This window comes from Carassius carassius, chromosome 20 (genome assembly GCF_963082965.1).
Source record: "Carassius carassius chromosome 20, fCarCar2.1, whole genome shotgun sequence".
Taxonomy (NCBI): domain Eukaryota; kingdom Metazoa; phylum Chordata; class Actinopteri; order Cypriniformes; family Cyprinidae; genus Carassius; species Carassius carassius.
The window spans coordinates 11,344,718-11,366,647 of NC_081774.1; the positions used below are offsets into that span (position 1 = coordinate 11,344,718).

The 21,930-nt window shown below is 39.2% G+C and overlaps 1 protein-coding gene across 3 annotated transcripts; it reads right to left on the reverse strand.

The window, feature by feature from the left end:
- Positions 1-324: 324 nt before the first annotated feature.
- Positions 325-20,961, reverse strand: LOC132096336 (nonsense-mediated mRNA decay factor SMG7-like). Of its 3 annotated transcripts, none has more exons than XM_059501623.1 (23): positions 20,811-20,961; positions 11,956-11,987; positions 11,520-11,637; positions 11,298-11,430; positions 10,725-10,896; positions 10,481-10,552; positions 10,238-10,388; positions 10,001-10,136; positions 9,693-9,855; positions 9,236-9,392; positions 8,888-8,958; positions 8,745-8,805; positions 8,516-8,635; positions 7,730-8,147; positions 7,479-7,614; positions 6,977-7,344; positions 6,444-6,785; positions 4,995-5,144; positions 4,403-4,480; positions 3,881-4,037; positions 3,563-3,733; positions 3,162-3,316; positions 325-3,013 (listed from the first exon to the last, which is right to left on the reverse strand). In XM_059501623.1, exons 1-23 carry the CDS (start codon positions 20,834-20,836, stop codon positions 2,900-2,902), a joined length of 3,501 nt encoding a protein of 1,166 aa, XP_059357606.1. In that variant the 5' UTR covers positions 20,837-20,961; the 3' UTR covers positions 325-2,899. The 3 variants fall into 3 exon arrangements, with proteins under 3 accessions (XP_059357606.1, XP_059357605.1, XP_059357607.1); XM_059501622.1 differs by having other exon boundaries at positions 7,479-7,620; XM_059501624.1 differs by lacking the exon at positions 4,995-5,144 and having other exon boundaries at positions 7,479-7,620; positions 20,811-20,960.
- Between the last annotated feature and the right edge of the window lie 969 nt (positions 20,962-21,930).

Here is a 21,930-nt window from a genome sequence, read left to right on the forward strand (position 1 = left end):
AATGTACACAGTAAAGCATTTCTATGGCTGTTGCATTCTCAAAGTCATGCTAGTAATCCAGAATGCACCATAAAAACCGATGTGCACTGACTGATTTTCTTACAGAGGTCAGAAATGAAGCAACGATCAATGCATAATCTTAATAGTACTGAACATTTAACAGCTTCAGCAAAGGATATAGTCTCAAGGCATAACGCCAGCTGTTTAAATGCATGACTTTGTAATCGTGCTGCACAACCAGTCATCAGTGTCCATGATTCACATCAGAAAAAACTGAAAGGTAGAATGAAAAAGTGTAATGTACAAGAGACTCAAATCTGCATATGAGGACATGGTTTATTTTATTAAAGGCATAGCTGATTCCAGCGTTTACAAGTGTCAATAGAGACAAGAACACAGTAAATCAAGCCCATTATAGAAGGAGATATCCTCACCCCCATCTATTCCCTGACAAAATCCTCTAAAAAAACAAAACAAAACTTGACTGGATATCTCCCTCATCCAAAATACAAGGCATTCTGAAAGATGGATTTCATGCAGAATCAGTGGGAGACTAGAATTTAGGGTTGGGACAAACTTGCTTAGTGCTAAATTGAATGTAAAAACTGGCTGTTATATTTTCTTTTAGCTTTACTATTGGAATGTTATATTATGGCCCAGAGGTGCAAGTCTGTTGTCCTGTGATCAGCATTGTAATGTACATCACTACAGAAGCCACAGTTAAAAGATGGATACTGGACAGCAGGGAAAAATCCACATTTACAATGCAGGGTATCGGAAAAAAGCACACTCACACAAGACTGTGCACCACAAGTCCATCCAAAATAAAAATGTTAGGCATCCACAGATTCTGAAACTCCTTGCTGAACGATTCGAAAAGGAAAACAAAAGTTGGACAAAATGGGGCACGCAGCTCCCACTGAAAACTTGTTTTTCTTCTGCAATTGATATTTTGACCTAACTCTAAAGGTTCCATTAAGTTCTTTATTTCTCTATTTTTAATACAATTTTAAATGCAACAAGAGAAGCACAAACACACGGCAAATAGACACATCATTTAAAGTTAGTCTTTAATAAAATGTTCTCTACTCAAAAATAAAAACACGCTTTATTCTCATCATACAAGAGAGTAGTCTTTCATATAACCTTCGCCGAACAAAAACCATCTTACATAACCAGGAAGAAATAACCACCGTGAACACTTTATTGATATTTCGGCCTATCCAACACAAACCCCTGGCCCCAGAACATCTCTACCAAACAGTGGCAACCACAAAACTTCTCGAAGGCCTACTCAGTGCTATATCCTCTACTGAAAAGAGAACGGTTAAGTTTTCAAAACAATATTTGCTTTTAATATCGAAGAAATCAGGGTCAGGGTGGCTACGATGACCTGACCATTTTCTAGCTTGAGAATCACGGCCATGTGATGCTAACCCGAGGCAACCGATGATATACGTTACAAGATTTCAGAACGAAGCAGTAATCAGGCTCGATGCTCTTCCTCAGAGACGACTTTTTAGTGCTAAGTGCAATGGGAGAGGAAGTGACCTTTCGGAAGTACATTATTCTGTGGTTTTAACAGTGGCTGTGGAGATTGTACCTGAAAGGAGAACAATTCAATGGCTGTGAGATTGCTGTGGGAAAACGGGCTTCCTCGGTTTGTGTCCCGAGCTAACAGCGCCACAGCTATACCTGTTCGCCTCATTCCAACAGTGCCGACCGTGATCGCGATGCTAACAATTCCTTATAACAAAAATAAAGAAAGAACAACAAAAGGAAGAGAGAAAACACAGAGCAGGCACAAAGAGAGCTGATAAAACGATTAATAAAAAGGCTGAACATGAACTAAAGAAGCCGTTATGTATTTAAGCTAGGGAATAAAGAAATGAGGAGAGGAGGGAGGCACACATTTATATTGAATGAACTCCCCGTCAGCAGTAAACTATTGAACATATTTACGGAATAATATTTCAGAGAGCTAAAACTGCTACAGAACAAGTCACAAAATACAGTATTGTTAATAATTGCAGTCTCTATCGCAGCTAATGATACTACATCCTACATCTATAGTCTAACCCCCAACTCTGCTTGATGCTGATCGAGTTTAATGTCGCTATAAACTTCATAATGGTGCGAACTTTAGAGACGTTCCCTGTCCCGTTCTGCAAACTCTTCTTACAAATCAACAGACTGTACATGACAACACCATGATCCATGCCTGTGTCAATCTAAGTCCTAATATCCGATTACGTTCACGCCGTCTGCATTATCCTTCATTCATAGAATTTTTTACATTTTTTTTAATGCTGAACACAGCGACTGGAATCCCTCTGAGAAAATGAATTCAGACTTGGAATAAAACACAAAACCAGTCCTCCTTTCTTTTTTTGTCCCTCGTAACACCACGTCTGCTGTCAATAAACATCCCTTTCTGACACGCACGCACCCTTAACTCCTTAACGTGTGGCGTGCCGGTCACACAGAGCGATTTAAGCAGGTGGCATAAGGGTGTCTAGTCCAGAGTCTTAAGTCCAGATGAGACAGGAGAATGACCTTTGACCCCTAGAGGAAGCAAGGTGGCAATCAGAGAAAGTTTGTCCCCCTCAGAGTCAGTGTTCTGCAGCGGCTACGTGCTGAGCAGCGTGACAGGTCAGGTGCTTGCACGCTCTCACAGGGAGAGAGACAGACAGAGTGAGTGAGAGAGATAGAGGAGAGGAGTGGGCTGCACGTCCCTCGACGGTCAGGCGAGCGGTTCGTTTTGAGCCTGCCGCATCACATCGTTCGCCGTCTCCAGCCTCCACGCGCAGGTAATGCCGGAAATTTCCGATTGGAGCTTGTGGTGTTTCACCTCTTCGGTTGAATCATGTTTCACACAAGTGTGTCTACCCGTGGACTCTCAGTGTGGCGGATTCATGTTGCCGTGGCCGCGCTGCTGCTTCTGTTTCTGCTGCATCAGGAGCTGCTCCAGAGCAGACGGACCGGGTTGCATCATAGAGCTCGACCAGATTGACTACAGAAAGAGGGGTAGAAGAAAAGGAATGTGGAGACTGAAGGAAAAACAGCAATATACATGTTTTTGCACATCTGCAGGTTAGAACGATGGCAGAAAGTAGAAAATTGTACAACACTACAATACTGAAAAGAATATTCCGTGCTACCTTGAAACTGTCAAGGAGGACCGTAGAGGAGTCCTCCATTGGCATGTCCTGGGCCGCCCAGCTGCTGGTTTGTGCCCCCTGGTGCCAGCTGTTGGTATCTGGTACAGAGGAGGACGAGGCAGACTGCAGGTAGTCCAACCCAAAGCCGCTCACACCTGAAGACAGTCATACCAACAATAAATTAAAAATCAATCAATAAAAAAAAAAAAAAAACAGACTTGTACTTTAGCAAATTCTCGATTCAGTAATCCTTCCATTTTTAAAGATAGAGAAGTATGAATATAAAGAAAGTAAGCACCATAACCAACAGTGCAGCCTGATGCTTGAAAAACTGATCAGCCAGTGCTAATAATAAAACCTGAGCACTAGAAGAGACACAGTATGGGAACTACCAGCATTACCAGACTTATCAGTCTTCCAGCGATCGTTTCCTCGGCGGTCTCTGCTGTCAGGCGTCCCGATAGGGCCGAAGTTGGAGATGGGTAGGGAGCTGTGGCTGTGGGTGGGTGGGGATGAAGGCAGACTGCTTGGGTTAGAAGAGTGAGGGGATTGACTGGCTGGTGTAGAGTGATCTATAACAAAAGATAGGAACTGATTATTGACAAATTGATGCTGGTAGTTGACTTCAGCACAATCTAAAATAATAGCTATGAACAAAGTCATCATTATATGATATCTGTAAAATCAAATGTGATGTGATCAAAATCACAATATGGTACCTGAGCTGGCAGGAAGGGAGGGGGACCATGGAGTTCCTTCAAACAGGGAGTAGAGTGAAGGCTCCTGGTGCATCATGGGTACATCATGCTTAGATGCAGGAGCCATATTTTTACCATAGGCCTCGCTAAAAATGCTGTTGTTCTGGTAGGAGCTCTCCTGTATCCACATACAATTTAGGCTTTTTTTAGTACTATATTTTATTGGCCTTTTTGCCACTACTATTGATAGATATAGTGTTGAGCGGATAGAAAAAGTGGAGAATGATTGAGAATGGACAGATTCTAACTTGGTTATTTTACGTCATAATGAGTTTACCAGTAAGTTCAGAAATAAAAATGAATATATTTTATTTTCATTACTAGTCAAAGCATGACAGGAAAGTAAAAATAGAGCAACTTCCAGCCCAGCAAACACCAAATCTGGTTATGTTTTGAATGAAAACACTGCCACCTGGTGACTCTTGATCTATAATGCAAGTGAGGACTAAAATGTTTGTTTGAGAAAGAGTAAAGCAGCTTTACCTGAATGGAAAATCGGGGGAGAAGAGAGGACTGGCCAATCACATCAGCTCCACTGTCTAGTCGTGACTGATTTGGCAACTACAGAAGAAGAGATGCACAAAAGATGAGAACTCTGCAATGGACATGCAAGTTCAAACATCTCAGACATTTCTAGCAGACCACAGCACTCTGAAAAACTATAATTCACGAAAGCCAAAAATTATTATAAGAAATATAAGATACAGTACACACAGTACACGTCCAGCATTGGACACATTAGAATGAATCTGACTTTAACTATCTTATTAAATCATTTTAATAGACAAAAAATACCATGTTAATAATTTGAATATGAACAACCTCTTTCAATATGGCTTAAAAAATATCCCAGGATGCAGCTCAATTATCCCATACATGTCTTGATCTTAGTTTCAATGACTTTTCTTAAATGCTTATTCTCATATGTGGAAAATGGTAATAATTATTGAGTAGGTATGTCCTATTAACTGGTACTGTACACAGGAACCAGATTTTTTTATTTATCCACAGAAGCCTTTATGAAATCTCAATATTCACTCCCGCCTTACAACATGATAGGAGGAGAACTACATACAAACATGTTCCTTCCAGGAGCAGAATTAAGAGGGCCAGCCAAGGCCTGGTAGAAATCATGAGGTTTAGTAAAAAGCAATTCCTCCTCCTCCTCAAAGTCCGCCAGAGTCTTTAACAGGTCTGGGGGCAGAAGAGGGGAGCTCTTGTTGTCCTAGTGAGAGACGAGGCACAAAGGGGAAAGAAGGAGAGAGAGAGAGAGGGAGAGAGAGAGAAAGAGAGAGAAAGAAAGAGAGAAAGAGAGAGAAAGAAAGAGAGAAAGAGAGAGAGGAAAAAGGGATGTGAGAAACAGGATGTAAGAAAATAGGAAGCGGCCTGTCAAAGCTATCTGAGAAAAATACAGCAGCCTTTGAAGATCAGTGCGATTCTCAACCTGACATCTGTATGAAATAAGTGTGTCTCAACTCAAATGAAATAAGTGTTTCAAACAGCACATAACAAAATACTTCACGGCAGTTAAAGGTGGCAACGTGAAAGAAGAGATGAAAAATTAGAAAGCATGCGCATCTCAACAACAGCTGAGATCAAGTATCAATAAAACCAAACATGGCTGCAAATGATACCAAGCTTATTCCGGAAAAACCCATAATAATCAGTCATAACAGATGTACAGACGTTAAGCCTGGAGGAACCAAAAGCAAGTGCAAGGAATTGACTGAGAATAAGGACTGTTAGGAAAGGAATGCTTGCTTACTGCTTAAGAGATCACTGCACCAAGCAGTACACTATTAATAAATAATATGAACATTATGAAATAAAATGTAATATATTTATGAACTGTATGCATGCTTGAACTCATGTTGTATGTTTTTAATTCATGAATGATGAAAGTAATAAAATATTTTAAATCTAAATTTGTTTAAAATGTCTTAACATCTGGCGGTCTGAAATAAAGTTCATAGAACCAAGTTCCCAGCCTACACTTTGTCTTTTCTGATGATCCGTTACACTCAGACGTGGATCTGCATCACAACACTGAAGAAATTATCTGTTACTACTTCCGTTTTCACAATATCAGTGTTTTTACTGTATTGATCAAATAATTGCAGCCTTGGAGACCATGAGGGACTTTTTTCAAAAACATACATACATATATATATATATATATATATATATATATATATATATATATATATATATATATATATATATATATATATATATACACACACACACACACACACACACACACACACACACACACACACACACACACACACACACACACACAGTCCTTATACTTTTGAATGGTAGTTCATGCAATGAATGAATATTTACAAAAATATTTACTAAATATTAATGTTTCTATTGTTATTTCACATTTTCTATGCATACTAAATAGAGAGTAGCATGATAGTATGCGATAATTACATTATATTAAGCCTGACACTCATTTCTTAATTTTTTTAAACATACTACAACTGTCTAAACAGAGAAGACAAAGAATGCTAACTTCGTATGGAGGGCCTCTGGGCATGTTCTCCTGGTCAGGGCAGAAGACTCCAGGCTGACGTTTGGCCATTCTGTCCCCCATTCCACTCCTGCCCTCTCCTCCCATGTGGTAAGAAGGCTCCCAATAGAGCATTTTGACCTCCGGAAACTTCATCTTCTTGTCCATGCTGGGCTGAGGGGGCTGCATGCTCATGGGGTGTTGTTCAAATAGTTTCATTGGGTCTTGGGTGGGCATGAAGAAAGGCTGTTTGACTGGCATCTGCATGGGCATCTTCTGCATGGTGGGCTGAGTTTGGTGCTGGTTCCACATTTGACCAGGCTGTTCAGCCACCTGCATGTAAGACTGCAAGGACAAAATAAAAATGGAGAAAATAGCGAGGTCAGCAACATCCAAGTTTCGAAGTAGTCTCCATGGTAATCGGACTGAACCTCAGCACCACAAGAGCCTCATTGGGCATAATAAGCCAAAACAAAAATGGCATGGTTACTTTATTCGTTTAATACACCTTGATTAAAATAAAGGAGTCACATTACCTGTTGCATGCCATGATGATGTGGCGGACTTTTACCAAGCTGAGAGCTCTGTTTTGTGGGTGACTGCTGCTGCTGTTGTTGTTGTTGTTGCTGTACTTGAAGCTGTACAGATTGTTGCAAGGCCTGTTGGGATGGCTGTGTCTGCTGAGGCTGTGGAGGGCCTTGGTTTAGGGCTCCAGGGCCAGAGGGTCTCTGCTGGCTGTAGGGAATGTGTGAGGGTTTCCCGGTCTGCACTGGATTGGCAGATTGAGGGTGGGAAGCAGTCTGGAGGAAGGGTGCAGGTACGGATACACCTGTGGGGAAGGTAAATCCCGGGCTCATGGAGAACGCCACAGGAGGAGGGATCACGTATGCTGGCGGGGGGAAACCTGAAGGAGGAAAAGCACAAAAAAAAAAAAAAAAAAAAAAAAAAAAAAAAAAAAAAGAGGAAGTGAGCACTGACTGAACGGCACACGTGTTAGTAATGTTCAGGTATGGCATGTAGAAAAGTGTCTGGGGGTACCTGGTCTGCTGGGCAGAGGGGGGAAAGCTCCTGGGTGGTGGATTGGGATAAACTGTGAAGAGCATGTGGTTTGAGTCTGTGTGACTGGAGTCTTCCTCGCCTCAGACACTGGCGTCTTCCTCATCTCTGTCTGAGTCTTCACCTTGCAGCAAATCAAAGAGGAGTTTACACATTTGAAAAAATGTGTAAAAAAAAAAAACGTTTCTTTTGCAATGTGTAAAAAAAAAAAACGTTTCTTTTTCAAGTCTCACCTGTTTCCCAGCATCCGCTGTTTTATCAAGACTGTTTTTCTTCACCTCGCTCTTTCTCTTGCCCTCTTTCTTCTGTTCGTTCTTCCCTTGTATTCCATTTCCTTTATTAAATCCAGCTCTGTCCTTCCCTGCATCCCTCTGGTGCTGGTTCCGGTTCGGTTCTCTACTCTGCTCTCGAGGTTTGATGTTCTCTTTGAAGGTGACCACAGGTCTCTCACTGCCATCCAGCCCACTGTTCTGGTTCTTTCCGGCCGAGAGGACCGACTTCAGGCCCTGTGTGCTGTCGTTAGGCGTCAGCTCACCATTAGATGACTCCTGGAGGACAGGTGTGTCTTTTTCCAGTGGCTCTTCCACCACCACCTCCGGGATATCAGTGATGAAGAGCAGAAGGCCATCACTTATGCGACACTGGATCAATCTGTTGGTGCCAAAAGTAAAAATTAAGTTTTTGTACACCAAAACCTGATGAAAAAAAATTCAAATAGGTGTGATAAGCTAAGAAAAGAAAAATAAGAAAACCAAACACAAAGCCAGAAAAGAAAAATTAACATTACAGAAAAAGTTGTCAAGAATAGTAAAAGCATCATATTAAAGCAAAAAAAAAGCAAAGCAAAGACACCAAAAGAACAAAGAAAAAAAAAAAAAAAAAGAGTAAGTAGAACAATTATAAATGATTTACTTTTTAAAGCATATTTTACAAGTGGGAGTAATTATACAGGTGACAGACTTTAGGAAAGTCCAAGAAAGTCCAAGAAAGAATGAAATGAAAATGAAAGAACGACTCACTGTGGTTGGTTGCCAGCCACCCACTTGCCCATGCTGATGAGTCTCTGGTGTCGGGCATGAATTAACAAGCTCTGTTTGCCAATCACAACACCCTGATGCCCTTTAGAGAAGTCTAGCATTCTGAAATCAATGAATAACAGCCTTCAGAGAACATATACAGCTAAAATAGTCATGTGTGTGTAATAAGAAGTTTAAACAAGAACAGTCACAATCAATCTTGAAGAATTACCGCAGAGCAGGCCGAAGGGCCAGAAATCCTTGCAATTCAAACTCCTCCGGCAGTGGAATCACTGTAAAACAAACAATCATGACCATGAAGTAAAAGAAAAGAAACGTTCATGAGCAAAAAGCATGTGATGCAGTGCTCGCTACCTGACAAATCTGACACATCCTCCTCCTTTGGCTGAAAGCTGTTCAGAATGGACACCAGCCATGGCCAGATGCTGTGAGATGCCAAAGATTTGTCATTTTAACAAATACCTCAAAATCTTGGCTCAGGCAGAACCATTTTAAAAGTCAAAAACAGACATGCCATGTAATGGATTGTGGGTAGTTGCTGGGATTATCCAAATTGTGGATTAAATTTTAAGAAACTACCCCAAGTTCCCCATCAAACGCAAACATATTAAAATGCTAAATCAACTAACTTCAGTTTTGAAACTGAAATGAAACCTACATATACAAATAGCGTTATGAAGGAAAAGAGAAAGCCTTTCTTACTACTGTCGCTTGTCAATGGCACTTTCATTAAACACACTCGGTCGAAGCCTCAGCCAATCCAGAGACACTTTTATGGCAGGAAGAGGGCACTCTCCCATGATCTCCTCTCGGTTTTTATTGAGTAAAGCTCGGCTTAGCATCACTCCCAGAAAAGACACTAGAAAAAGACCGTTACATTACAACATTGCACCAACTAGGGTAACATGTTTTATTTGGAGGATCTATCACAGCATTTTACAAATTTTACAAAATAAGATCATAATTTTAATTTTCTTCAGTAGTCTCAAATCAGTTTTAAGGCTGCAGTTCGAACTTGTCATTAAGATTTATATTTAAAATAAATGCTTGTTTTGAACAAACTGCATCAAAGTTTACACAACAATATTAAGCAGCGCAACTGTTTTCAACATTGATTATAATATGAACTGTTTGATGCAGCATGATAACAATGACATACTAAAGAGGCCAAGGAGCTGGATCCAGCTGATCTGCTCGTCTGAGCTGTAGCTGTGCTCATCTGCCTCATTGCTCAAGTCTCGGAGGTGGTGCAGTTCAAACAGGTTTATCACTGTGATGTGGACCAGCTGCTGGGAGCTGAAGGCTTTCTGCAGAATCAGCCTCTGTGGAGCGAATTAGTAAGAATAATGAGAATGCAAATTCAAACTAAGAAAAACTAATGAAACAGAAATCTGTCGAAATAACTGCCACCTTAAGTTAATGGGGAAAAATGACATCAAGTGCTGCAGCTGGTGGTTTCGGACTTACCTGGAACTGCTCCTCTAATTTCTCTCTCAGGGTGTTCAACTTATCCAAGCTTTTGCAGAGATAAACATGGCCGTGGAACTTGATGAAGGCCTTAATAAAATCAGACACGCTCCATTTTGTTTTGACCTCATCACGGCTGTGGGTTAAAGAGACACAGGAGAATTAAGCACTGCTTTCATATTTACATATGATAATGTGAGCAAAGAATTAGGATCTTATGATTGTAAATATTCAGACCTCTCAAGGGCCTTGGAAAGAGCTTTCTGTAGGTTGGTGGAGGCAGCAGGAAAGGGGAATTTGACAGCAATGCTCCTGCAGTAGTAGAAGATTGTTGTGAGGTGGTCTCCTTTGGAGGAAGCCAGGATGGCCAGTTGATTGTAAGGTTGACCTGAAAGCAGAGAGGGAAGATTTGATTTTTTAATTCAAAAGTGTCAAATGTCAGTAGTGTGCTTGAGAAGGTGAAAACAAACAGATACCAACCATTTGAGGGAACAAGTTGAGCTGCATGTCTATAGTACGACTCAGCCTGGCTGGTTTGATTCCGATAACGTGCTGTGGATTGCGAAAAATAAACCACAACCAATTAAACCCTCCCATGCATTGCACTATTATCAATTTCTATGTTTCTAAATATTTCTTATTCATATAAGCAGCAAAACGGTCTGCTGGTGTTCTTCACAATCTAGCTACAAAAAAGCAAGCAATATGTCCTGAGTGAGCTTACCAATATCTCCAAGATGAACAAGACAGTGCTGGCAGATGTAGGAACAGGAGCTGGGTTGGGGCTTCACTATGGCGCTGGTGCTGCTCTGTTTATTGCTGATGATGCCAAGCTGAGATGATTTCACACGGCAAGGTAAGTCCACATTAAATACCGTGCACAACTCCTGCAACAGCTGAGAATCCCAAAAATAGATTTTTTAAATATATATTTATAAAAGGCACTACACCTCTGCCCTCCAAAGGTGGTACAGAATGTGTGCGGTTTCATTTACTACTCACATACTGAAGCTCGTAAACCGGTTTAATATTGTACGTTTCATGATTTCAATAAGCTAGACATGCTTTTTGATTAAAACAGAATCTGCTGTTTAACTAACCATTAAATACTGAATCCAAAAATTAATGAAAAAAACAAAAAAGGAATTTGTGGAAAAATAAAACCGATTTCATAGGCCCTACCTCAACAAAGAACAGCAGACTGGCATAACAATTGGTCATATGACATCAAGCTTGTCTGTGGTTGTTTCAGCCACAATCTGCTTAACAATGAGCACTGTACAATAATGAAGCTTACTTGTGTGTAGAATCCACTAGCTGCCTCAAGAAACAGGGAGAGATTGGCCTGTACTTCACTTCGATTGGGGTTGGCCCGGTTCTTAGCTTGACTCTGTAGTGTGGTTATTTGATTCTTAAAAGCATGGTTCCAGCTGAAACAAAAGCGAGATCAGTGTCAACCAGATATTTTCAATATCAGATGCATGTCAGCTATCCACAGAATTGTTACAGGTATTCTTACAGATCTTGTTCCACTTTCTTGTCCAGGGCGTACTCCAGGTCCGTAACCAGCATTTTCTGGTACAAGTCCTGAAGAGCCTGCCGTGATGTCCAGACCTCCGCGGCACCAAGCTTTGAATCTGCATGACACGAGGAGTGGAACATGTTAAACAGCTAATGCTGCAGCCGCACTGTATAATAACTGTGTCTAACAGCGCCTTTCTGTTCATTTGGAGAAAGATCTGCACGTCTTAGAAACCACATTCAATGCCATGGTTACCAGAGTGACAGGGATAAGATGACAAATACAAAATACAGCAGAAGACTCCAATGCAGCTATAATATTAATATTTTAAAGATGACACATTAGATAAACACTTCAAAACACCATGCTTAGAGACTAAAAGACACTGACAAATGTTTAAAGTCCTAATAAAATGGCCTAAACTAGCACATACCTGTCATGTCAGCCTTCAGGGCCTCTGCCTGCCTGCTCAAAACAAGAAATGAATATGTTAATGAGGAGTTGATTGAAGAGAGAATCATTGGACAAGGTCTGGTGAACACATTTCTGGAAAGACCAATACAGCATCGCAGTTCAGAGGCTTCATTCTTATATATTCTCAAACTAGAGAATTTTTTAACTATTTTTTTATTGGTCAAGCACATCGGTCAAGTGATGAGTGATGACACAGAGCAAATTTAATGCCATTGGTTTAATTAACAAAAAATATTGGCAATCATAATATCTTGTCAGGTATTTTAGTGGTCAATATGTATGATTACATTACATAATTACATTTCAGGGTTTTTTTTTTTTTTTTTACAAAAATTCAGCAAAAAGTCTGACAATGGTTTACATATTTGTGACCCTGGACCACAAAACCAGTCATAAGTCACATGGGTGTATTTGTAGCAACAGCCAACAATACACTGTATGATTCAAAATTAATGATTTATCTTATATTAATATGATAATAAGTAAAGATCATGTTCCATGAAGATATTCTGTACATTTCCAACCGTAAATCTATCAAAACTTAATTTTTGATTAGTAACATGCATTGCTAAGGACTTCATTTGGACAACTTTAAAGGCAATTTTCTCAATATTTAGATTTAGATCAGATTCTAGATTTTCAAATAGTTGCATCTCAGCCAAATATTGTCCTATCCTAATAAACCATACATCAATGGAAAGCTTATTCATTCAGCTTTGAGATGTTTTGTGCCAGGGTTATATTTATTTGCCCTGCCAACATTTTCAAAATTATTTAGAATGTATTGTTTAAAGTTTTATATTTTCATTATGGATGCAACAATACCATTTTTTTTAAGAATACTGAAAATTCTGAGTATCTGCCAATACCAGCACAGTTTTTTTTAAATCAATGTAGAATTTCTATACTTCTGTGTGTTGACCTGATCATCACTCTTATGTGTGTTAAACACAATCTGCTAAATACAACTTGATTTTAATGAAAAATAAATGAGTATATCATCATAATCTATGACAGAAATACTATTATTTTTGTACAGTTTTTGTTTTGTTGTACAAATAAATATATCATTATAAACTAGCTTACTGGATCTCTATGTGCATCCGGTGAGTAGAATCATGCGCTTAAGGCAACACGGAGTCACAGCACTCGGCATAGAAAAGTTCAAAGCACAAGGGAAGAGATATTGTTGCATAGTAGGGCTACACGATATATTGTTTCAGCATTGATATCGCGATGTGCGATGTTTATACTGATCATTATATTTATACTGATTATTTCCTTTGAACACACAGACACGCGTCTACACCGGACGCAACAGCCACCCCGTGCCACCACAGCAACACTGGACACGGCAAAGCAACCTTTGCAAATCATTTTAACTTTGTCCGCTTGTCCTATATAAAATGCAGCAGCAGTTTAATGTTCTTGAGGCTTTCTGTGTTATGAATGTTAATCAAACAACAAAACTGAGAAAAATCACTTTTGTAGCTTTAACACGGATTTATTATATTTAATTTATACAGTGAAGACTAGTGTTATTTTACATTTGATTATTTAATTTCTGTACCTGAATAATACACTTATTTAACTATGCTTGTAATTTGTTTATTTTACTCAACAACAATATCACCCCAATCAATGATATATATATATATATATATATTCAAATAGAGCTATTCAAGTCATCTAGTGATTTGTTTTTTTTCATATCACAATAGATCACAGAAAAACTAAATATCACAATGTGAGTTTTTTTCCAATATTGTGGAGCCCTAATGCGTAGTATAAGTATAGGCCTATTAGCCCGATATGTGCAATAGTTTAGGCCATCCTTAAAAATATTTTGGTTTGCAGTAACAGTAATTTTTTTTTTTTAAGGGTCGGTAGGTCGGTCTATTTTTTATTATTTTTTAAAAAGTTTCAATGTAAAAAAAAAAGGAACATTTTGGTGATGGTGATGACATAGGAATGAATTTAAACATATTATCATATCGTGACGTCACTGACTGGGTCTTCAACCCGTGCCTTCGGGCACATAATTGCAAACCTCATTTTGATGCAGGCTATATAGACCACAAACAAATTTAAATCTCTGTCAAAAACATGTTTATTGCATGAATTTCAGGTGAGAAAAAAAAAAATGAGGTACTGTTTTACTTGCATCCAACGCTAGGTATCAATGCAACCTACAAATGAGAGAGTTTCATTCCGTCTCGCCGCACACACAGCTGTGTCTACACAAATTTCAAAGGCGGACGAGCTCGAGACGCAGTATCTGCTGTCTCATCTTTCACCTCGTGTACGCGCACCATCCGCGAGGTCTCAAAAAATGCTCGCACGCGGATGACGAAAAGGACATAATGCAGACAGACAGTGTGCGGACGGCTGAAGTATACTTGATCTTTATCAGTGGCGATGACGATGTATGTGGCATTGCATTATAAGGTTATGTTAGCCTATCCAGTTAAAGCCACTACAAAAAAAAAAAAAAAAAAAAAGAGAACATCAATGTGGAGAAGATCTTGTTAACATCAAAACTGAAACCAAGCCATTCACACAGAACGCATATTTCGCGCATTTTCTAGAGGGACACCGTTGGACTCGCGTCTTGCACAAGAGAGCCGCATGTTTAGAAAGACATGTAAAATTAATGTATTTAATTTTCTAAAAATATCTCGAGACTTTATGTTGGGTTTTTGTTCCCTATCCCACTGCATCTAATGTTTTAAAATGAAAAATAATTAAATTCTGTGTGACTGGTTTTCCGCCCTTTTTATTTAACAATGCATGTAAACATGACTCTGTTTTTTTTATAGTTCTTTAAGCAACTTAATAATAATTGTTCATAAAAATTATTTTAAATATGTTGTTTTTTCACAGTCGTGTATTCTAATGCTTTGAATAAACGTGCAGTGATATTTTGCTCAAACAAGTTTTTCGTTTGGTGTTTTGACACAAACCTTTCGTGGGGGCGGGCTTAACAGTGATCTACTGTGATTGGATAGTGAGCTTTTGATGGACAGGTGCTCTCTGACCGGAAAGTACAGACACCACCCAGTGGCGCGCATATTGGAAAGCTCTCGTGATTGTGATTTGTATTACTAAATATGTAAATAATATCTGACCTTCATCTCAGTCTGTAAAGATGAGCTCTCAGGAGAGACATGGAGCGCCGTCATCTTCCTCCTCCACTTGTCCTTCAAGGCAACTTGAAGTAAGCTTTTGTTACTGAATGACAATAATAACCCGCAACAAACTGTAGCACACTGTAACATGAAAAACTTGTATCGATGTTACTTCAGTAACACAAGCTTACTTCAAGCTGCCTTGAAGGACAAGCGGAGGAGGATGATGATGATGCCGCTCCGTGTCTCTGTCTCCTGAAAGGTCATCTTTACTGAGACGATCGAAGGTCAAATATTATTTATATATTTAGTAACACAAGGCTCGACGTGTTGAATACAAATTACAGCGAGAGCTTTTTTTTCTTTTTCTATTTTTATTAATGCAGAGAACAAAAACATACAAAGGTATAAACATACATCACATAATATCCACCAAAAAAAAAAAAAACCTTAAATAAAAAGAGGGCCAAAATCTAAACAAAATTAAACAAGGAGATCAAAGGCAGAGCAAACCTAACAGTCCTTATAGCTTTCTTATTAGACACTGAGATTACATTCAAATAGTTTTCCATTTCTTTTAGGAAAACAGAGAAGACAGGTTTACATTTGGAGAATTTGCATTTGTGAATGTGAAATTTGTTTAGGAATTTTTTTTAAATTAATAACAAAACTTATTTTCGTTTGTGGGGTCAGAGTCAAAATACCCAAATATAATGTTTTTCATGTACTGAGAAGCCTGGCAAAATATTACAGTTTACAAACACACCAATATCATCCCAAAGTTTATGAGTGTAGTGACATGACCAAAATAAGTGTACAGTTTATTCAGAACTCGAACAAAAAGATCAATGTCAGATTTAAATCTTTGTATACACTTCTTTACAGGGTAGAACCTGTGTATTAGCTTAAAATAAATGTCTTTCACTTTGACTATGAAAAAGAATTTTTTGCGTTAGAGACCAGATTTAATCACCGCGAGAGCTTTCCAATATGCGCGCCACTGGGTGGCGTCTGTATTTCCCGGTCAGACAGAGAGCACCCGTCCATCAAAAGCTCACTATCCAATCAGAGTAGATCACTGTTAAGCCCGCAACCCACGAGAGGTTTGTGTCAAAACACCAAACGAAAAACTGCGAAACGTAAGCGAAATCTGTGGCAATAAATTCAGAATCCACGATTAGCGAAAACGAATCTTTGAAAAACATTAAAGTGTGAAAAGCATATTTGAAGAGCCTGTTAAATTTGTGCGACTGAGTTCACTTTTTTCGTTTTCATTGTTTTTTTCTTCATTTGTAATGGCATATTTTTGATAGTTTCTGAAAAAGTTACGTTCAGTTTTATAAAGTTTCGTTCATTATTATTGAAACAAATGTAATTCCATAGACGCGCTCCGAGAGAAGGCCGTTAAAATCAATTTCCTATTTTCGGTCCAATCGATTCGTGCAATAGATTTTCTAACATAGTGACAGTCGACACGGACACGGTTTTAGACTAGACGGGAGAAGGGATGGGAAAAGATCTGGGCACAGTTTTTCCAGAACTTCGTGCCAAGTTAAAGCGGTGTCAAGCTGTTTTAATGCATTTTTTAGATGTATTATGGTCTTAACGCAAATTTACAATCGGCAAGTCGGTCGGACTAAAAGCAAAAAAAAAATAATAATAAATTGAGTTGGTCCTAAATTGACAGGGTCGGTCGGGTTACGGCAAACAAGAATATTTTTAAGGATGGCCTTATGGAGTCTTTTCTTTTAAAGGGTCATAGGATGCAAAATTCATTTTACATGATGTTTGACCATAAATTTGTATTGGAAGTGTGTACACACATGCATCCTATATTGATAGAAATCCACCCTGTGTTTTTTTTTAAATCCCCTTTCTCAAATCAAGCTGTTCTGAGATTTCTGTCAGAATTAACGTAGTTCTGCAAAGGCCCCTCCCACAATAGTTGATTGACAAGGTCATCTAACCTTCGACCTGCCCGGAGTGAGTTGTCAAAAGCCTGCCATTGTGTCGACTCCAGTGCAGGAGAAGACAAGAATGTCTCCAATTAAGCGATTGAGATGTTGGATGTATTAATGAACATAGCAGTCATCATTTAATCCCGACATCTGAGCCGCTGAAAATGCAGAGGTTTAACGTTACTTTCTTTTTGAAGGGAATACGCTGATCCCCGATTTTTTCTAAATGCATCTATGATCGTGCAAATCATTCGTGTTCCAGCTTCATCTACCGTAGGAGTATAATGTTTTTTTTATAAATCGTTGTAAATCTTCTTTCCTAATATGTGCTAGTTAGCAAGTTTGGCGGCTGAAGTTTACAGTCTGGAAGAGAGGGGCGTGGTCAGCAGAGAAGAACGGTCCATATTTTTGACTAGTAACCGAACACGAGACACACTTTATGGAGGATGACAGACAGCCAAAGCGTAGACAAGTTTACATCAACTTGAATTTAACAAGTTGAAAACTTCAGAACACTTAAAATATAGTGCTCGAAAACTTTATGGTTTTGTGCCTTTCGTGGGGCTTAACAATAACAAAGAATAGTATACACACAATATCAGATTTTGCCCAGCAGAAATACACAGTATCAGATCGATGCATCATGTTCATGAAATTTTATTTTACAAAAAAAAAAAAAAATCAATAGGATCTAGGGCTGCACGATGTGTCGTTTAAGCATCGATATCACGATGGGCAGGGCAGAGAGAGAGAGAGCGCGAGAGAGACACAGAGAGAGAGAGCGCGCGAGAGAGACAGAGAGGGAGAGAGAGCGCGCGAGAGAGAGAGACAGAGAGAGAGCGTGCGCGAGAGAGACAGAGAGAGACAGAGAGCGCGCGCGAGAGAGAGACAGAGAGCGCGCGCGAGAGACAGAGAGAGCGCGCGCGAGAGAGACAGAGAGAGCGCGCGCGAGAGAGACAGAGAGCACGCGCGAGAGAGACAGAGAGAGCGCGCGCGAGAGAGACAGAGAGAGAGAGCGCACGCGAGAGAGACAGAGAGAGAGAGAGCGTGCGCGAGAGAGACAGAGAGAGAGCGAGCCATCTTCAAACAACAGGAGCGCTGTCTTGCTCTCTCTCCCTCCCGCATCACAATCAATTGACGCGATGGTGTCGATGTTTAAATCATTTAAAATGAGAATGTAAGTGTGCTCACCCCATTTTTGTTTGTAAGAAAAAATATCGCAATATATATCGCAGAAAAATTAAATATCGCAATTTCATTTTTTCCCAATATCGTGCAGCCCTAATACGATCTTAATTTACAAGAACAGATGGAATTTATACAGCTAAGAAATAACAGTCACATTATGAACATAAGCTAAAATTTCCAAACACACTTCTCGTGGAAACTTTTTGATTAACAATGCAGTCTGGGGTGTGCTATATCAGAGACAGTTTATAAGAGACATGCCACTTCCTCAATCCTCAATACAACTATATAAGGAAAACCCGTAACGGCAAAGATGGCGGTTGTGTGCACATGTCCCGCCCCTCCCACTGGAAAGCCAATCATCTGCTTTTAACAGTCAAGCCGGGAAACATTTAAGCCTATCGCCCGGTTCCACTGACGTATGCGCACAGTTGAGGAACTCTTGCGCATGCGTAGTAAAGGTATAACCTGTGGGGAAAAAGGCGTTTTAAACCTAATTTTGGGGCAAAGTCATCAACATTTTTCAGCGATTTATCATATTTCACTGCTGTTTCTATACATGTAGTTTTTATGTCCCAGTGGCCAGTGAAAGTGCAGTTCTGACTCTCTGCCCATTCATTTAGATAGGAGCTGGTCTTGTTATTCTGAAATAGCTGCCAAAGTTGCCAAGATGGCGGCCGAGTGGCACGACTTGCCTGAAAGGACTTTGGCTATATACAGTATAGTCTGCAATTAGGGCTGTGTAAAAAATCTAATGGGCACCTCACCAGTAAAGCCAGTTCTGTGATTAGAAGTATATCTCCATCACATGCTTACAGATGGAGCAGCATTTACTACACAGAGCCGTAGTTCACTGACAAGCTACACAATATCACGTTCATAATCACCGATAATGAACGCAGTACTGCATAGCTTGTCAGTGAATGACTGCTCTTTTTAGTAATTACAGCTTCATTTGAAAGCAGGTGATGGAGATTTACTACTAATCACAAAACCAGCTTTTCTGATTATACGCTCATGGTAATGGCATTCAATATTTTACACAGCCCTATCTGCAATAAATGTTGTTGTAATGATAACATTATCAAGTAGGCTATATCATCAAATCACACACAGGGTGCACACACATTGACTTATTCGTCTATTAAAACTAAAGATTCCAAGCATTCTAAATTGTAGACGACAAAAATGCTTCAGTATGTTTTTTATATTTATATAGTCAAGTCTGCTTTCATTGCATCCCTAATTTTTAAATAATACACGCATAATCTTTTTAGGGGAACTTGAAAACATTTTCAAAAAGCACCTGTCTAATGTTGTCAAAAAGCCTATGACCATACATATGGGAATGTATACTAAATGTCACATCAAAACAAGCAGAATGAAACCATACACCTGAATCAGGTTGAATACTGTTATCTGAGCTCTAGATGATGCTTCAGATTACATTAAAGTATAACAACATACAGCTTGTCAGCAAGTACAAAACCAGAGTACTAAAGTCATGTTTTCAGCTCACTGTCAGTTTTGAGCTGAAATGTGCGACTGTCATCACAGCCCCATCATTCCTTCACAACACTGACTCCTCAACAACAAACACTTCTACTCTGCACACTGATTACAACCTTCCACGTTCACATGCTGGCCTGAATTTGTCATTCCCAGCCACTAAATTCATTTACAAACTCTCTCGCTCGATTCATGTCACACATATTTTGAACTAACTCAAGGTTACTGAAACATGTCAGATGCAAAAACAATGACTTGCATACCAGACATTCACAAAGATAAGGCCACTAAAAGTCTAAAGAAAACTCTTCAGAAATATGTTGATTTTGTTCTGAATCTCAACGTTACCTGTCCAGATCGACGCGTGCTGGAGCTACAGCTAAAAAAACTATCGAGCGACAAGACAAAAACAAGGTCAAACACGCTTATCAATCACATAAAATAACATAACATTGTTTATATAATCAGGTATTACACGAGTTCACTATCAGCTCATCACTGTTATATATTATTCAGCCTGAAATGAAAGGAAAAGTAAACGTGTGTACGTTACCACAGACGCGCCGCATATGAAGCTTTGACTTTTTCCAGCCAGATTTTCCAGATGATTAGTCACTCGAAACCGTATGTGACTAATGTAGCGAGCATGTGTAACTGGATTTTTTTCTGACCATCCAATGGTATGTTTGTAGCTAAAGCGGGCTAACATAGCACAGCACCTAGCATGCCCTCCCACAACAGCTAACTATGTAGAGACGAATTACATCGTTACATCGAGTAAATATCGCGATTCGCCCGACCGCCAATCTATCAATCGTTTTTGCAATATCTGGGGGAAAAACGTTGGCCACTTCTTCTTGTATTCAGTTTCGTGTCTCATTTACAAGCTAGCATGCTAACTAGCCTAGCTTCTAGCACTGACAGCCAATGCTAGTCGAACAACATTCCGATAAACCACATTCGGCCTCAATTGATAGGAACATGGACTCAGTCGTCAGTTCGAGCCTGAAAAATCTCCGGATTTTACTCACCGTGAATATTGGGCGCAGAGGTTCATCCTGTCGGATCGCCAGTCTTTTAGAGAACGACAGGTTCACAAGCTAAATCTACTCCCGGCGCCATATTGTCCATCACATTGTCATTGGTAGAAAACGGTCCAGGCAGACGTACACACAAGAGCGCTCTGAACTACGTCACAGACCCCGCCCCCTCGCTCAAGTACAGTAATTACTTTTCAGAAATAAACAGCTTGTCCAAATCCAGACAGTGCATCGTAGCACTACTAAATACTTGAAAGACTAATGTGTCATACAGTTTGACCCCTTATACTTTTTTTTATTGGCCTATCAACGGGCTAGGTAAAATTCTACCACATCCAGTTCTCAAAAGTCTTGTGAACAAATCGTGTGTATGGGTTTTATTGCCTTATTTCAGTGATTTATTATTATTATTAATTTTTACAAACCATGTATACATTTTTTTTTTCAAAAACACATATATACATTCATGCTGCTATAGGCTATTATTGTAGTCCAGTTTGTGATGCTTACAGTGTAATCAGACTTTAGACTTTAATATGTTTTTAAAATGCTGAAAAATAAATGGAACACATTTCATGGCATGTCAAAACTTCTCCAGGGCCCCAAACCCCCCTCAGACCCCCAAGGAATACTGTTCCCTCCTGGTGAAATGACCTGTCCAACTCAATTCTTCAGCTGAGTCCTTAGTCATCTTCAAGAAAGCTCTAACTCTGGAACTCACTATTCTAATTCTATTTTATGTATTTGTTGACTTAACCCTCTAACACTTGTACTCTTTATTAGTTTTCTAATTTATTTATTTTTTGTGGTTGAGATTTGAAAATTAATTCCAATTCCAGAATCGGATTAAGGTCAGGAAACAGATACTTGTTGCAAAATAAAATTTTCAATTCTGCCTATCACGTTACTGTGTACGCATCTTTTATATTTAGCAGGTGAAAAGGGGTTGTTAAAAATGTATTTGTCTTTGAATCATTCATTCAAGAGATTCATTCAAAAACACTGATTCATCCAGTAATGAGTCATTGAATCATGCCATTCAAATTCCATGAGATTTCGTTTAGTTGTCTAATATTTTTTTTTATTTAAATATTTTTTTATTTAAAATTTT

Excerpts from the sequence above, each read along its gene's own strand:
- LOC132096336 (XM_059501622.1), bottom strand. The coding sequence starts at position 20,836 with ATGAACCTCTGCGCCCAATATTCACG. Across the intron at positions 11,988-20,810 it reads CTCTGCGCCCAATATTCACG|GCAGGCAGAGGCCCTGAAGG; the intron begins GTGAGTAAAATC and ends TGTTTTGAGCAG. Across the intron at positions 8,959-9,235 it reads GCCATTGACAAGCGACAGTA|CATCTGGCCATGGCTGGTGT; the intron begins GTAAGAAAGGCT and ends GGCATCTCACAG.